The sequence below is a fragment of the Bos indicus x Bos taurus genome, chromosome 8 (genome assembly GCF_003369695.1).
Source record: "Bos indicus x Bos taurus breed Angus x Brahman F1 hybrid chromosome 8, Bos_hybrid_MaternalHap_v2.0, whole genome shotgun sequence".
Classification (NCBI taxonomy): Eukaryota; Metazoa; Chordata; class Mammalia; order Artiodactyla; family Bovidae; genus Bos; species Bos indicus x Bos taurus.
Window position 1 is genome coordinate 84,821,725 of NC_040083.1, and position 17,353 is coordinate 84,839,077.

General features: G+C 43.3%; 1 protein-coding gene across 1 annotated transcript in view; it reads left to right on the plus strand.

Annotated features, from left to right (window-relative positions):
* Positions 1 to 17,353, plus strand: part of LOC113897554 (constitutive coactivator of PPAR-gamma-like protein 1) — a 115,773-nt gene that overhangs the window by 78,739 nt on the left and 19,681 nt on the right. The window contains exons 10-11 of the mRNA XM_027550337.1: positions 949 to 1,123; positions 10,667 to 10,916. Coding sequence (XP_027406138.1) covers positions 949 to 1,123; positions 10,667 to 10,916 — 425 coding nt within the window. The remainder of the gene's footprint in view (positions 1 to 948; positions 1,124 to 10,666; positions 10,917 to 17,353) is intronic.

Here is a 17,353-nt window from a genome sequence, read left to right on the forward strand (position 1 = left end):
GGTTCTGATAAGGGAAAAGATCAGTTCTAAATTAAATTCATATGAAAGAAAGAATAAATGTTATGACATGATTAAAAGAGTACATATCAATAAATTTACTAAACATTGGGGTCATAAATATATTTTTATATTAAGAATATGCATAATTAAATTCCTTGTGAAGTCTCTTGAGATGTGCCTTGATAACATGGACCACAGAATGTTTGGACTGATCTCAGGTGCAGGTGGTCACAGAGTCATTTGTCTCCTGGAGCCACAAGGAAGCCCCTGCTGTGTTGGCGGAGAGGAGTGGGGGTGGGGAGGAACAGAACAGGGCTTCCTTCATTTCCAGCCCCTGGTGGCTGTCTCATTCAGTGGGACTCGTCTGTTGAGTTACTTGATGCACTGGGGCAGAGGCTTGATACATGCTGAACACTTTAAAAACGAATACCACTTAAAAGAGTTCTCTTAGGTAGGTTTTTTGTATATGATAATTTTTTATGAAAGAGCTTGGTAAAGAAAATTTGTGACCATTTTATTTTTAGGGTGCTCTTTTCTTGGATTTCATATAGGTCATTGAAAATTACGAATTACATTACATATGACCATCTTGACTCATAAAATTTGCCAGTTCTCAGCATTTTCTATGCTATTTGTTGTCTGGTGTTACCGACCTAGATTTTTTGGAAGACTTTGGAAGCATTTACATGGTTTTTGTTCTTGTTGTTGTTGTTCCAGGTTAAAAATAAAACAATGTAGGTTTTATTTTGACTCTTTGAGCATATATTTTGACTAAACCTGCTAAATGAACTCTCCCTAAACATCTTGATATAGGCAACTTGTTAAGCAATTGATTTGGAATAGAATTGCAATTTCATTAACTGGAGATAATACAGTATATTTCTGTGAGTTTATTGTAAATTCAACATGAAAAATGTGCAATATTATTCTGCTTTCTTCCATGCAAAGGGTGAAATCAAAATTGCTGTTTCTATTGAAGATGAAGCCAGCAAAGACCTGCCTCCCGCCGCCCTGCTCTATAGGCCAGTTCGTCAGTATGTTTACGGAGTCCTGTTTAGCTTGGCAGAAAGCAGAAAGAAAACTGAGAGACTTGCTTTTAGAAAGAACAGACTTCCACCAGAATGTATGTACTGTAAAATCCATTGTTTGTTTTCCTCGGTACCTCGTAATCTCTTGTGCATTTTTAAAGCCTTAGAAGAATCGTGACTGAGTTCACCCTGAGAGTCCCCACATAAAGGAGATGGGCTCCATCGGGGCTCTTACGAAAGGAGGACAAGCCACAGGTTGTTTTCCTCAGTAACATCCCAGCAGTGGTGTTTATTCACTAAAATGATAAAACAACAGGTTTGCGCTTCAAACTGAACATTGATCTGGAAACAGTCCTGACGATCGCCATCCTCGTGGTTAACATGTCCTGGGCAGATTGACAGCAGTTTCTGCTGTGGTGTCCACGAGATGTGGTTCCCTCTTTGCAGAGATCAGTGTTCCTGGGGAGGTCCCACCAGCTGTCCACTGGGCTGCTTCTGTGCAGTTGCTGCACACATCCCTGAGGCCAAGAGGGGACTTGTAACGATTTCCCTTAGAGGCCTCCAGCTGATCGATTTGAGGGGTAGAGGGGGAAGTGGGAAGACAGAAACTGTTGTTTGAAATTTGGGCAAAAGTTAAGGTCAAAGTATTTCCATCTTCAGTGGGCCAATGTGATTCTGGAGGAGAAAATCGTGCCTTTCTGTTCTAGGTGATTTTATCTACTAATGTAGGGAAGATAAAAGTCACTGTATATTTAGTAGGAAATACAAAAATGTTTCCCCAAATGTGCAGTCTAAAATAAGAGCATTATGAAGTGTGGAAATTGTAGATTACTAAGTCTTCCTCTAAACTGAGGATATTTGGTGACGGATCACCTGCTTGTATGGCAGGTCACTGCAGCCCTGGTGACGGGTGAAGCTGAGCTCAAGGACAAGTATGGGAGTAGATCTTACCTTTGGAACTCAAAACTAGAGAGGGTCTAGCAATTTTATCTAAACAGTTCTATAGATTCTTGTTTTCTGTTTCTATTACTGTGACAAAATTGTGATTCTGTAAGCCTTTAGAATGAAGCCATCTGTCACTTCCCTTACTTGAAGATAGTCATACCTAGTGTGGCTGCTGAGCTGTTTGTGTGACCGTAGCTGGAGAAGGTGATGCCGGCTCCACAGGGCCTCCTCTAGCTGATGTTTCTACCACCTTGATCAGGCCAGAGGCACCATGTGAAACACCGAGTGTGTCAGTGGACACTTTTCAAAGGCCCAGTGCATTCCAGGAGTACAAATCCTCATCCTTTTCTCCCACTGTGTGATTTATTTGCTCAGAAAAGAAGACCTTTTTAACTTTGCACAGGATTGGCGAGCTTTCTGTGCTGGCCCACCCAGGCCATCCTGGCCCCACAGCTGTGACCTCCAGTTCACCACCAGCCCTGAGCACCTTAGTCCCTGTAGCCTCTTGGGTCTCTGTTGGTCCTGGAATGCTGAGTGCTACAGGGTCCCATGCGGCCCTACTTGCTGCTGTGTCCTTAGCCCCGTAACACCATATTGGCTTTCATGGTGAAAGGCTGTTCTTCATTTGCTTGTGTGTTCCAGAAACACAGTTATCTTTATGCAGAAAATCCTCAAGAGTTTTCAGTGCTCAAAACCTGAATACCCTCAGGTATGTCCTAGGTTGGGCTCCCCTTGGCAGTATCCATAGCTTCATAGAGCAGCCTGCATATGGCTGGTGTGCTGTGTTCATGTCGTCAGCAGTGGGCACTGTGCATCCCTTGCCTGTTTCAGGGAGTTCTCTGTGTCGCAGGTGAGCTGCAGGTGCTAGGTGCTCTTGGGAAGTAAGAGTCTTGGTCTCCTTTGCCCTGCTGCCAGTCTGTGCCTTTAAAACACTGTGAAACACACAGCTGACAGCACCCCGCATGCTCCACTCCCTCATCAGTTAATTGTACCCAGTTGATACAGGTGTCTTACTGGCCTGGGAGAGGCTGGCCTTTTAGACAATAGGGGAAACAGAAGCCAGGGGAGAGTATTGACTAAATAGACTAGCATCCTCTAAGCATAAGCAAGAGGGAGGCAAATTGTGGTAAAGAGCTGAATGTACAAACCACACCATAGGGCCCAATGCAGCCCTCACAGAGAAATGACTACGTCAGCCTGCCTATGGCAGGCCAGTTCTGGCTAGGGCTGGAGGGCATGGGGAATGGCATGCCCAAGGGAAGGAGAAGGGTGGTAAAGCCTGAGGGGACTCAAATGAGCTCTTCGAGACTCTGGATGGACGTGTCTTGACCTCATTTGGAGGCTGGGAGGCACAGGGAATAGAAAAGAAAGGAGGAAAGTGTTCCGCTGTGAGGTGGATGGGGGAAGGGTGGGTGAGTGGGAGAAAACCGCAACTTCAAAGAGAATTTGGCAGGCATGTCTTTTTCCTTTCCTCCTGCCTCTGCTCCCCTCCCCACTCTGCTGACTTCTTTTCAAGGATGGCACACAGTTGTTTGTCGTTGCTCTGTTACTTTTGGCCGGTGGAAAACACTGACTCTTACAATGCCACTGGTTTAGGTTTCCATACCTGAAACATCTACTAAGTGACTATTTTATGGAGAGAATATTGTAGCTTCTTTATGATTTGGATGAGATGGGAAAATAACAATGTCTGATAATGCCAAAGAGGCTAACCTGGAGCAGTTTCTCAGGAGTTCTTGGTTGATAAGATTTGACCTACATTTATTCATAGACCGTATGTAGATGAATTTTGAAGTCAGTGGCACTTGGCACATGAAAGTGCACGATGAGGTCCTCGGGACAGATTTGTTCTCCACGTGCCTGCTGCCTTTGCCTTCCACTTTGGTAGCCAGATCGGAGCTGTGTGGGTTCCAGGTAAACCCTCCTACTCCGGTGGGTGATGGAGCTACTTCTGAATGTGAGGGTTTTGATCTAACATGGCTTCAAAATGCTGTGCATACAGATGCATGTTCTTGGTGTGGTCACTGTGACAGTCAAGAATTTTCCCAAGAGGGCTTTGTTGTCAGAACTAGTCAAAGGGCATATTGAAGCCTATAGGGTTGTTCAAAAATACTTAGCTCTCATTAGATGTAGGACATGTATCCATTTGGAATTATTTCTCTTGATTCAGGCATATGATAAAATGTTCATAATCTACAATGAATATTCATATGACTTACCAAAGTTTCATTTTTAGAAATATGGCTAAAGTAGGATATCTACAATCGAATCCTTAAAAAAAATCACAGCCATTTAGAGAAAATGGACTTGTGGACACAGTGGGAAAAGGAGAGAGTGGGACGAATGGAGAAAGTAGCATCAACATATATGCTCTATCGTGTGTAAAATAGATAGGTGGTGAGAAGGTGCTGTGTAACGAAGGGAGCCCAGCCTGGCTCTCTGCAATGACCCAGCGGGGTGGGGTGAGGGGGGCGAGGAGGGCTCAGGTGGGAGGCGATATATGCACAATTATGACTGAATTTCGTTGTTGTATGGCAGAAACCAACACAACATTGTAAAGCAATTTTCCTCCTGTTGAAGAATAAATTATTAAAAAATTAAGTTTAGATGATACGAAACATTCAACTTATTGTCATTTGACAGTTCCAAAAGTAATTTAGAAGAAATACAAACTTAAGGGGAAAAAAAATTTCAGCCTTTGAAAATCATATTGAATTACATGCTGGCAGTTTATTTTTCTGTTCTTCCCTGTCCATTCCAAGGTTCTATTATTTTGCTTTTAGGAGAGTAATAAGAATACTTGTTTTATTGTGGGAGAATGCTACTGAAGTCACTATTGTGGAATTCACGGTCCTACCAGTGGCTCAAGCAGCAGACTGTTGACCCAGCACAAACAGTCTCACCCATATGGGCTAAATGGTGATGGTGGCAGTTTCTCTGGGGAGAGATGGGCCCAGGGAGCTAGCCATCTCTGCAGCTGCTGGAATAGGGGCTGGGCCTGGAGCCAGGCACCTGGTCTGAGCTGGCCCTGGCCTCCAGGCCTGTGTGCGTGAGATCCAGGTGGCGTGGCTGCTCCTCACAGGCACTTCTGCCCTGGAAGCAGCTCTGACCTTTAGTACCGTAGTGACTTTTCTTCTCCCGGGGGATGTTCCTCAGCCACCCAGGTACTCCTCAGTGATGAAGGGGAAGGACCAGAAGAAAGGGATCTGGTTCTATAAAGACGACAGGATGATCAGTCACCTCAGCTATAGTTGTAGAGAAAAAAGCAGGCTTGGGAATTCCTTGGCAGTCCAGTGGTTAGGTCTCCACTGCAGGGGGCAAGGGTTTGACCCCTAGTCCGGGAATTAAGATCCCACAAGCAATATGGTGTTGTCCTCCCCGCCCCCAAATAACAAGTTTATATACTATGCTTATATTTACTATACTTATACTATATTTAGGGCTTCCCTGATCGCTCAGCAGGTAAAGAATCTCCCTGCAAGAGACAGGGGATGCTGATTTGATCCCTGGATCAGGAAGATCCCTTGGAGAAGGAAATGGCAACCACTCCAGTATTCTTGCCTGAAACATCCCATGGACAGGGGAGCCTGGCGGGTACAGTCCAATGGATTGCAAAGAAACAAACATGACTGAGCTACTAATCACAAAATACTGCATTTGTATTTCCCTATATTTACTCTCTTCTTTCTAAACTGTCAAGAAAAGCCAAAAGGAACACATTGATTCCCCCACCACCACTGATCCAGTTTGCTTTAGAAATTTTGTTAGTGCCAAGTCATTGGGATTGCTGATTGAAAATAAATTTGTTCATTGTGAATCACATTATAAAACAATACTTTAACATGACAAATATTAATTAGTGTGCTGTTTTCGTATGTGTGAAAATTGGTTGTCGTAAACATTTTTCTTATGATTCTGTGAAGACTGTTTGTATATTAATCTGAATTTTTTTATTCCTCAAAGCTTTTCAGGCGTAGCATTAGCAAACTGCTTTTCCCTCACAGAACTTTGAGTGGCTGAGCTCAAGAGACATCTGTGGGAAAAGCAGTGTTGTGTGGCAGGAGTTGTTTGATGGTACTCTTTTGGATTAATGTTTATGTCCTTGAACTTCGGAGTTTCTAGAACAGTAGGAATGACGTAAGTGGTTTAGCAAGCGTCTGTAACACCATGTGACACTGTGTTCCACGTGCCCTGTGGCCTACTGAGCATGTATATGTTTGTGGACAGTAAGATACTCCCAGCCTCAGATATAAAAAGTTTAGGGAGAAAATTCATAGTCTTTTACTTTTCAGAATCATGGAGGATACTCACACATGTGTCAGCATGAGGAAATGAGGGGCTAGTTGGACCCCCCAGCCTGCACACAGAGCTGCTTGGAAGTTAACCGGCAGTTTTCCCGTAAGGAGGATAGACCAGCTGTCATTGCGCCCATTTCCCCATTTCTGATAAAACTGTGATGTGAAGGAGTTGAAGTTTTGTTTTTATTTATTGTGTGTGTATGTTTTCTGTAACTCCAGGAGAGCTCAGGGAGTAAAACAGTGGCTCCTCCCCAAATACACACTGCACAGACACAGACCAAAGGTCCAGTTGGCCATAGCCCTGGGAGTTGTTTGTAGCCACCTTTTTCCTTACCTTCTAACCACACTGCGTGCGCGCCATAACTCTCACTGCTGATGGTGCTCTGGAGTGAGCTTAGAGACATAATTCATTGTATGGCACTGTAGGCAGCCACTACCAGTCAGTTGAAATAGGCTTACAAAATGAAACATGTTCATTATTCCTGGCCTGGGATGGATCCCCAAATCAGTATTATAACAGATTCCTGAGCTGGCTGGTTGTCATATGTATAAATGTGAAAATAGAAGAAAATTAACGACTGATGGAAAACATTGGGTTTTTACTAACAGCTTAAGTCTTCAGCAGTGTTTTATGTCTCGAAATTGTATTTTGAAGAGGTGCTTCCAGCAAAGAAACTGTGTTATAAATTTAGCCGTTGGTAATAACAGCAAACTGGTACCCTGGAGTTGCTTTTTGCCAGTGTGAAAATTCAGTTTAGTTTCAGGTAGGGAAGACAACCTGATGTTCAGATTTTTCAAAGTAGTCCACTTGAAATCATGAGTTTTTCCTGTCAGTAGAAAAGACAGGATAAATCTTTATTGATGGTGATACACAGAAGATTTATTCATGGACAGTAGCTAGATTAGCTGACCTCTGGGATTCTCTTATTCTCGTTTTAACAAGGAGGCACGAACATGTCTTTCTAAAATGGTGCCTTCACAGAGAGGGTTTTATACCCCAGTGCTCTTGTCTGCACGCAGCGTGTTTCCATAATCCAGCTGTTCCATACCACTTGGATAATCCCTGTATAACTAGTTTTTTTTTTTTTTTGCAAAAATGATAAGAGCCCAGATTACTTGCTATTAGCTGGCTGCTTTGCATCGGCTTATTCCTGTGAGCTTCAGGAGAGCTCAGGGAGTAAAACAGTGGGCAGCAGCAACTTGGGAAGAATCGCAGAGCCAGAGGGAGAGAAGGTACCCTGTGTGCATCAGCCACCCCGTTGGATGAACTTATAACACAGAGGCTGCTGTTGTGTGTCTACCTGAAAATGGGATGTCCCTTGGAATTCATTAATTTATAAAACACTGACCTTTAATTAATCTAATGTTACAAGCCTATAAATATAAGTTGACCTCACATAGTTGTAAGCACATAACAGAGGTGCAGGGTGTCTTTGCATTTCAACTGGACTGTGCTACAGAGTGAGTTGTTGGCCCCCCTTGTTTCAATGCCTGGTTCTAGGGCTGGGCTGGGGCAAGGTAAGTGAGGGACCCAGGCCTCAGAATTTAGGAAGACCCTTATTTTCACACAGACACATGGTGGTTGACGTCTGAGCCCTGGATGCCTTTCCTGCCCCACCCACTACATAGTAGGTGCTCAGTAAATATCTGTTGGGCGATTGGCCAAAGATTCCACAGCGCTTAAGTGGTGGTGTACACAAAAGATCTCCAAGTATTCAGTTTAAAAACAGATACCTGTGAAAAATAAAGCAAATCAGGGCATCTTTGCTTTCGGAACAAAGCTTTTTTGTTACTGCACATTTATTTTCTCTGAGAACATGTATTTCCCAAATTAGACTTGAACATTCTAGTCATGAATAGTGCAGATAGCAACAAAAATGCTTAGAATATAAGAGGAAGCTATTATATCTAATACTTCTTTGCAGCTCCAGTGTCGCCTGCCTGTACTGGGGAAGTCCTTTTACCAGGACGTGGGAGGGATGGTCAGGTGAGCGTGAGGTGGCAGTTTTCAGGCACAGGTGTGTGCTCATCTGCAGCCTTTGCAGGCTGAATAGGATCTGAGCACACAGCATCAGGCCAGGTAAATTCAGGCACACCCGGAGCCCCAACTAGTGTAAGCAGCTGTCTAAGGCAGCTTCAGGGAACACTCAGGAGAACTTGTGAAGGGACTGTTGGCATCTCTGACCTCCACTTAACTTTAGTGTAGGGTTTGAAGCATAAAGCATATACAGGTTTAAGCCTTTTGACCTTGAGAATGAAAATCCTCAACCAAAAATTTATTTCTAGAATGAAAACAATATAATAAAACAATTGCTAAAAATTATTAAAGAGAAGCAAGAGCAGAGATGACAAAGGGGAAAGATATAAATAGATGAAGATAGTTTTAATAAGAATGCTTCTGTTGAGAAAACTCAAAGGAGACCCTGGCATTATAAACTGAGTTTTTTAAGATACAGTAAGCTTAGGCTTTGTTTGCACACACACATGTGTGTGTGTGTCTATTTTGGGGAAAGAACATGAGAGACCTTAGATAACTAGGTTATTAACCCAGATTAAAAACCAAAGATAAAATATAATTAGTCCCATTAAATAAATCTTTGTCACCAAAATGAAGATGCTACATGGGAGAAATAGATTTATTCATTTTTACTCTTGGGGGGGGGCATGAAAATAAACTTTGTGGACTGACTTAATGGAAACACAGTGTACTGGTTAATGGCTTATCTTGTTACCTCCTTTCACTTGTTTTCTTGGGGCTGACAGTGTGCCAGCCTCTGTGAATGTAGTTGGAACAAAGGGAGGTGGGGTGTGCTGCCCCTAGGAGGCCACTGTGGTGGTGGCGCCTGCCCTCTGCACACAGGTGGCAATCTGTGGAGCTGTGTGCACTGGAGTTCAGCAGGAATGGGGTGGGCGGCTTAGATTGTGAGTCCAAGGACAGGGTCTGCTGGACAGCAGGGACCATATGAGTGTGTGGCTGGCACCTAAAATAGATACATTTAAAGATGCATGTATTTATATATACATGTGTCTTTCTGTTTTGACTTGATGGACTTTAAACCTTTTAAGTTTAGAATTTTTTTAAAACATTTAAACACTAAGATATTCAAATGTGAATTAAAGGGATTCCCTCAATGACAAAACAGTTACATTTTTGTAAAAGAATTTTCAGAAACTGTCTTGATTTTGCACCCCTGCTCAAGCAGCCTGCTTCTGGGAGTTGGGGTCCCTGCAGAATGGCTGGTCATGGCGCTCCTCTGCAGCACACTACCATCTGACTTGACTGGGGTTGATTGTGCAAAGCTTGCTTTTCCTGTTGCTAACAATCGTGCCTATCCACGTATCTAACTCCTAAAATTCTTCATGACCTTGAAAGAGATGATTGTCTAGACTTGGTGTGGAGCTGGAGATGAGCCAGTTAATCATTTAATTCTGTCGGGATTTGGCTTCTTCATAGTCTTCAGTTTGCTTCAGGTGTTACTTTAAGGAAAATGAGCCCAGGAAGGGGGTATGGTTATTTGGATAGAATTGACGTATCCAAGATTGCATTAGAATCAGCACCATCCTGGCTTCTGTACCTGCTGTCAGCCATGTGAGGGGAGGATGGGGTCTCCATGTGGCCCTGCTTCAGCTCACATGTTTATTGACCAGAGTAAGCTATTTGTTACAAAATGCACGCCCACGTTTTACCATCTGACTGTTTCTATCAATCCACTTTGGGGAGAAGTTTTAACATACTTCTGTGCAGTGTGCTTTATCTCTATTGCTCTCCTTTCCCCATCACCGTTTTTCCCTTAAATTATTTGGGAATTTTGTGGGGAAATATGCATGTTTGTGTTTCCAGAGTTAATTCCTGCTAATAGTGGTAAAACTACTGTGGATAAAAGGTTATTTATGGAGTTTAACAGTTATACTTGTTATATAGTAGGAGATGCTTAAGTAAAGTGGCTGCCAAGTGCAAGTTATTTCTCAGATCTAATTAGTAAAAACATGGAGAAAAAGATCAGCTATCTAAATTGGATTTTCCTTGATTTCTGTGATGATCGCAAAATATGTGTAAGTTGTACCCATTGTTATTACTAAAACTATTAATGAATTTATAATATTAAAGCAAATTTTGTCTAACATCCTTGATTTATACATACTAGTTTTATGGGGAATCTTTGAGAAGAAATTTATTGATGGTCTGACTGAAATTCTGAATGAGTCTCTGAAGTGCATAGAGTAGAAAACAAAATATTTTAGAGTTGAGGATTGATGACTGATGGCTTACTAATGAGAGAATGCATTGTTACACAAGAAGTGACATCTTCATACTGTAATTACTAGAGCTGTTTTTGTCAGGCTTAAAGTAGCTAAGATAGGGCATAAATGGTTCTCTCATTTTCCTTTCTGTAGTTTCACCAGTGATCATTAAAGAGTGGGCAGCTTACAAAGGGAAATCGCCACAAACCCCGGAATTGGTGGAAGCTCTTGCCTTCAGGGAATGGACCTGCCCCAATCTGAAGAGGCTGTGGCTGGGGAAGGCGGTGGAGGACAAGAACCGCAGAATGAGGGCCTTCCTGGCCTGCATGAGGTCAGACACACCAGCCATGCTCAACCCAGCCAGTGTGCCCACTCATCTCACGGTGCTGTGCTGCGTCCTACGGTAGGTGCCACTGGCCGCCTCTTCAGCCACTGCACGTTCTCCAGCAGGGGCTTGTACAAATGCCTCTCAAAGAAGTGCACTGTATGAAGTTACAGTTCAGTACCCCAGATTCACCTGGGGTTATTCCAGATGAATCAGGTTGTCAGTTGAATTTGTTCCCATCTAATATTTTCATATATTATAGAAATATAGGTCATGTAAATACAACATGAGTTTGAGTTGATGCTATATAGTGTGTTTATAGAATAGGTAACATTTGATGAACCTATATTTTATGTAGATATCATAATGATTTTAAACATAGTTTATCCTTTAAATGTTAAAGCTTTTGATGACTATTGGGGGACTGTATTATATGTTTATATATTAGTAATTTTTCTTTGGTAAAATGTGTCTCTTCTTCCTCCTTCATTTATTTAATCATATGTAGATCAGTATGGACTTGTGGTTATCTCTCTTTCTAGGGTTATAACCTGATACAGCCTTGTTATTTGGTTGTTCAGTTTGTTCCAGCTCAGGCCTTGGGAGCTTGTTAAGTGGCTCCTATGTCCTTTGTCCCCCCTGACCCTCCAGCATGTCCTTGCTTTCTAGCACCACAGGATGCCCAGGTTCATCCTGTGTCTGCCCTGCCCTGGAACCTGCTGTCTCTAAGGGGCTGACTCCTGCCTTGGAGAGAAGGTTAAAAACCCAAATATGTGCACTGTGTTCTTCCAGACTCTTATCAGTCAGTGGGCCACAAACGCCTGTGTGGAGACTGTTGGTGTTTGGAGTAGTTCAGTGGTAGAATTCTGCTGCACGGGAGGCCCGGGTTCAGCTCCCGGCCAGTGCAAAAGCAATGCTGTTGAGCTTCCCAGGTGGTGCCAGGGGTAAAGAATCCCTGCCAGTGCAGGAGCCACAATGCAGGTTCAGTCCGTGGGTCAGGAGGACCCCTTGGAGTAGGAAATCTCAATCCAGACCAGTATTCTTGCCTGGAAAGTTCCCTGGACAGAGGAGCCTTGGCAGGATATGGTCTGTGGGGTTGCAAAAAAGTCAGACATGGCTTAACAACTGAACAACAACAACAACAGTATAGCGTGGTATATCAGTTTCTTATCTTTATCTCCATTGAGGATTAGCCTAGTGGGAGAGACTAATTTTTTCATTTTGGTTTTAGAATCTTCTTCTGATTTCCTCTATGGAATTCATTTTATATTAGCCAAAACATTAAGACTTTGGGTTACTGGAAGATTAAATAGCAGTAGTGAATTTGGTTACTTTGTGTTTCTCTCTTCCAAGTTTAAAATCATGTGTGGCATTTCATGTGTTGGGTAGACAGCTAACTGTCTACTGTATGCCTGACTTGAAGGTCCCATTGGGCCCTGAGTAAGAACGATGTGTGTGGCACTTGAGGCTTGTTCGGTTGCCCCTTGGCCAGAAGCACCCATATGTTAGTGGGGGACAGCCTCTGTTGATGCTTGCACGGTGCTCATAGTGTTTCATGACGCTTGGGATTGTGGTGCCTTCACGTCTTGTCTGTTCATTCACTGGACCTCATGGGGTACTGGGATACCTAGCAAGTGCAGACTGGACAGTGATCAGACCCCAGTCTTTGGCTCAGTCCTCATGACTTCCTTGGCCATTACTCCAGAAATAGCTCTGCCTCTTTTAGGCACTGTTCAGATGGCCTTTGGAAAGTCATGATTTCAGGATTGTCCTGGCTCCCATTTATTTGTTTGTTTTGTGGTTGTTTATAAAAATCATACTCATTTTAGAACTTGAAAAGGTTAACAAATGCAACTAGTAATCTTGAGTTTGATTGAGCCTCCTCCCATGCTCATCTCTGTGGTGTCAAGAGTACATGAGTACCATGAGTACAGCACAGGTTCCCTCATCCTTGCTACTTGGGTAGAAGCCAGAAGACATGCTTGGTTGTGCAGAGACTGTTGTGTGCAGCGTCGGCTTGAAGCCGTGGAGTTTCCCACTTGGTAAGACTCACAGAGTTTCAGATCCTGAGGAGGAGGGGCTGGTTGGGAAGAGATGAGAGAGAGTGGCTTGTGGCACAAGTCTCAGGATTTGGGGTCAGGACATCAGTAAATGGGTTGGTCCATCTCTGCGAAGAGAATTTGTTCTACCTTCGTGAGTGTTTTGGGCCACAGGGACAAGTAGGTAAAGGAGTATACCCTGTACGGCCTGTTTGATTGATGGGTATGGCCTGCTAAGAATGTGCGATGAAGGGCATGGGGGTGGGGGCAGGGGCAGGTGCAGATGCGTAAGAAGGTTGGTGTGTCTCTCCAAGGGCTTGCCAAGGACAGGCTATAGTCTAGGGCCAATGGGCCCAGTGGTCTTTCTCTGGAGAAATTGCAGCTGTGTGACAGTAGTCTGCTGAGGTTGGGGGAGAGGCACCAAAGGGCAGCTTCTGTGTCCCCGAGATGGTAAGGCCCTGTTGGAGGCCACACAGCGTGACCCTTGGCCTTGATGGCTGAGCTGGGCAAATGTCAGCAGCCACAAGGCCAGGCTGTCATCCCAAAGGCTCTTCCCTTCCTTAATCTTTTTTTTTCTTTAACATAATTTTAAACTTGAAATTGCAAAATTAGTACAAAGATTTGGTGGCTATTTTTCACCCAGTTTCCCAACATATTAAATTTTTACTGCAGTGGCTTTCTCTTCTCCTGGCTGTTTGTCCTGAATCCCTTGAATGGAAGCTGTGAGTATGACACCACCCTTATCCCTAAGCTCTTTGTTTCTTTCTTTTCTTTTTTTTTTAAAGACATCCTCAAAATCAGAAAAATACTGATACATCTCATCTACAGATACTCAGATTTTTCTTTTTATCTCAGTAACATCCTTTATTAGCAACAAAATCTTGCCTTGTTCTTGCATTCAGGTGCCTTGTCTCCTCCAGATTTCTCAGGTTTCTTTGGGTTGATGCAGAGATGTTTCTGAAGAGTAAACACTGGTGTGTTTTATAGATCAGGGATCTGGAGATTATGTCTTTTAGACAACATGTGAGCTAATGGGTGTGGCTGCTCTAGGAAATTGTGTTTAAAAACAGCCAGCCAGCCCCTGGGTGCAGTTTGTCAATCTCTGGGTAGACTTTTTCTCAGTCAAGATTTGCTGATGTTCTTTCGTGATGAGGTTCAACTTCTGCCTTTGGGGCAGGAGGTGGTGATCTTCTCTATGCTTTCACTAGTGATGTCAGTACCTATATGTTACATATGTTCCAAATGTGACATTGCAAGAGCAGTCAGGACTTCACTGGTGATCCAGTGGTTAAGAATTCCCTGCCAGTGCAAGGGACACAGATTCTATCCCTGGTCTGGAAAGATCCCACGTGCCTTGGGGCAACTAATCCCATTCACAGCAGATACTGTGTGCCACAACTTGTGAAGCCTACGCGCCCTGGAGCCAGTACTCCGCAAGGAGAGAAGCTGACACAGTGAGAAGCTGGCAAGCTGCAACTAGAGAGAGCCAGTGCGCAGCAGGGAAGACCCAGCATAGCCATAAATAAATGAATGAATGAATAGAGCAATCAGAAAGGGGGAGAATGACAGCCAAATCTCTAGAATCCTTGTAGTGACACCAAGGAGGGACTAGCATCTGAGCAGAGGTTCAGTGTGAGGGTCAAGTATGTATCCAGAACGAAACAGAAAGCAGCCTTCCTGGGGGACAGCTGAGACCAGACCGATGACGTCCTTATCCAAGAGAGCTTCTGAGAAGACAAACTGAGTTACTTTCTGGAGGAACTTAATAAATTAGATAGAGGGAATAAATTAGATAGAGGGTTTGAGCCCCCCAAACAAGTGCAGGTTGTTGCAACATAGCCAGGAACATAGCCAGGGTTCAGCTGCCCAGCTGTGCCAGTCGGAGGCAGACCACGTTGGTTCTGTCCATCAAGTGACTTGGAGACCTCTTCTAGTCCAGCTTCCGTGCTTCTGAAGGGCAGTGTGAGGAGAGGTGACTAGCGGAGAACTCAGATACCCTCAGACTCCAGTGGTAGAAAACGTAAAGCCTGGCCCAGGAGGAAGACATGGGAAAAAGTGTCTGGAGAAAACTGAGAAACATAAAGGGATTGAAAACACTGTCATGCACAGATAAGGATAGTGTGGACACAGGAGATCGAAGGGTCAGCTTTTGTTCACTGCAGTGCCGGTGGTACCGTCCATGTTCTGTGGTCTTTAAGCTGTTTGTCTGTATATATGCATATCTTTAGGAACGCACATCATGCTCTTTCTATATACAGAAGTTTCTTCTGAGGACTTGAATTGAAAAAGAGATAAAGGTTAACTTTGTTAAAATGTAAATAGAAAGTCAGATGGAGGAAATGGTAGGTATTGGGATTCTCTCGTAGCTAAGTTGGTAAAGAATCTGACTGCCATGCAGGAGACCCAGGTTTGATCTCCTGGGTCGGGAGATCCTGTGAGGAAGGAAATGGACACCCACTCCATCCAATATTCTTGCCTGGGAAATCCCATGGACAGAGGAGCCTGGCGGGCTACAGTGCATGGGGTCGCAAAGAGTCGGACACAGCTTAGCGACTAAACCACCACTAACCCCAAAGACTTTCTGTTGCAGCTAAACTGGGTGCCGAGAGTCTTTGCTGCCAGGAAAACCAGGAAGGAACTTGAGAAAAACGCCCTGTCCACGACACAGTCTTTCCCCGAATCGTCATATTTAAAGAAACATCTAGCCTTAGGGCTAGGGGATGAAGAGGGGAATTAGTGTTTGCGGGATGAAAAGAGTTGTAGTGATGGATGGTGGGGGATGTCTGTTGGAATACAGTGATTATACCTAATGCCGTTGCACTGTCAATCTAAAAGTGATTAAAATGCTAGATTTTTTGTTATGTGTATTTTGAAGTGTTAGCTGCTCAGATATTATGTGTATTTTACCACAGTTTTTAAAAAATAAGAAAAATAAAAGGGATGCAAAATATGGATACTTAGGCAAGGAACATTTTATATTGAGCACAATCTTTCCACAATAATTTTTTTCAGAGAAAAGTAGGGAGACTTTGTTCAGATTTGCTGTTTCTTGCATCAAATTGTGGTTAAAACTCAGTAAGACTTTTGTTTAAGATGTTTGGCACTCAACCAATTACATAGGGTATTATTTTTATCTTTGTAAGTGTTGGCAGTTTAATAAAGTAAAACTTCTACATCACTCTTTTAAGTATATCTGATCAAATCTAAATACCATAGAGATTTAACACCCACCTTGTTTACCTTGTTTGTTTACCTTCCTTTTTGCTTCTACTGCATAATTTGACCGTGAAGTACATAAGCTCTGTGCCTCCACTTCACCGTCTCTATAATGGGACAGTAATGGTTCCTGCCTCAGAGTGGCTGTGACCACTTAAGGAATCGGTTGTGTGCAAATACTAGCACCTGGCACCAGTGAGCACTTTCATTTTTCTATTGGGATTTTTATTGAAAATACCCCTCTTAATCATTTGGATAGAACTTCCTCCTTCCCCTTTTATGTTTACATTCCTGTGGATGAATATTAATTATTACCGAAATGAGAGAAGGCTCTGCACTAACTCTGATTCTAATTTTGTCAACTTAAATTTTAAGGGCTGAGAAACCTTTCTCAGCAGACAGTACTGGAAAAGAGCTTTGTTAGGTATGTCACAGTTCTCCAGACTCCTCTTAAGCTATTTGCCAGAGATCACATAGGGATGACCAGGAGTTATTTGGAGGTATCAGCTGGCAGCATGACTAGGTCATCCTTCAAGTTTGCTGAATACAGACTTAGGAACCATTGGATATGCAGTGAGGCTTATGATGAAGTTCTTACTGGCTAGCCCCTCGCTCTCACACCCAGATACTGTTTGGGGTTGTGCCTTTACCTAGTGCTTTGGAGGTTGTCACTGGGCCAGTGCTGAGCGGCAAGGTGAGTAAAGGGAAGTGATCAGTAGAGAAAAGGGACTATGGACACCTGCCAGTTCTCAGGCAGATAGTACAAATGGAAGTTTGGAGACTTAGAAATTGATTTCCCTTTAGGTGCTCACACCAGGGTGGCCCCAGTACGCCTGCATGACCCCAGGGATGGCTGGCACTAGCTCTTCAGGTGCCGGTTCTGAAGCCTGAAGCTTTATTGTCCCTGCTGTCACTTCCTATTCCACTGCAGGGCATTCACCTGCCACCACCAGAGCCCCTTCCGTGCAGACAGTTTACACAAGACTTAACTCTTTATCAGGAGGTAAATCTTGCTTATTTGGACTTAGGACCTACCTCCCAGGTACTGTGTATTGAATTAAAATAGATAAATCATATAAATTGGTGCTTAACATATATTTTCAGAGTTTAAACCCCTCAGAAAAATATATAAGTTATATACTAAAAAAAAAAATTACCAGCTGGTTTGCAGTGTGTTCTTATTTAGTATGCTATTGTTAATTATTGCAGAATCAAACATTCTGATCAGCCCAGCTAATGATTAGGTTTCCATTTGTAACT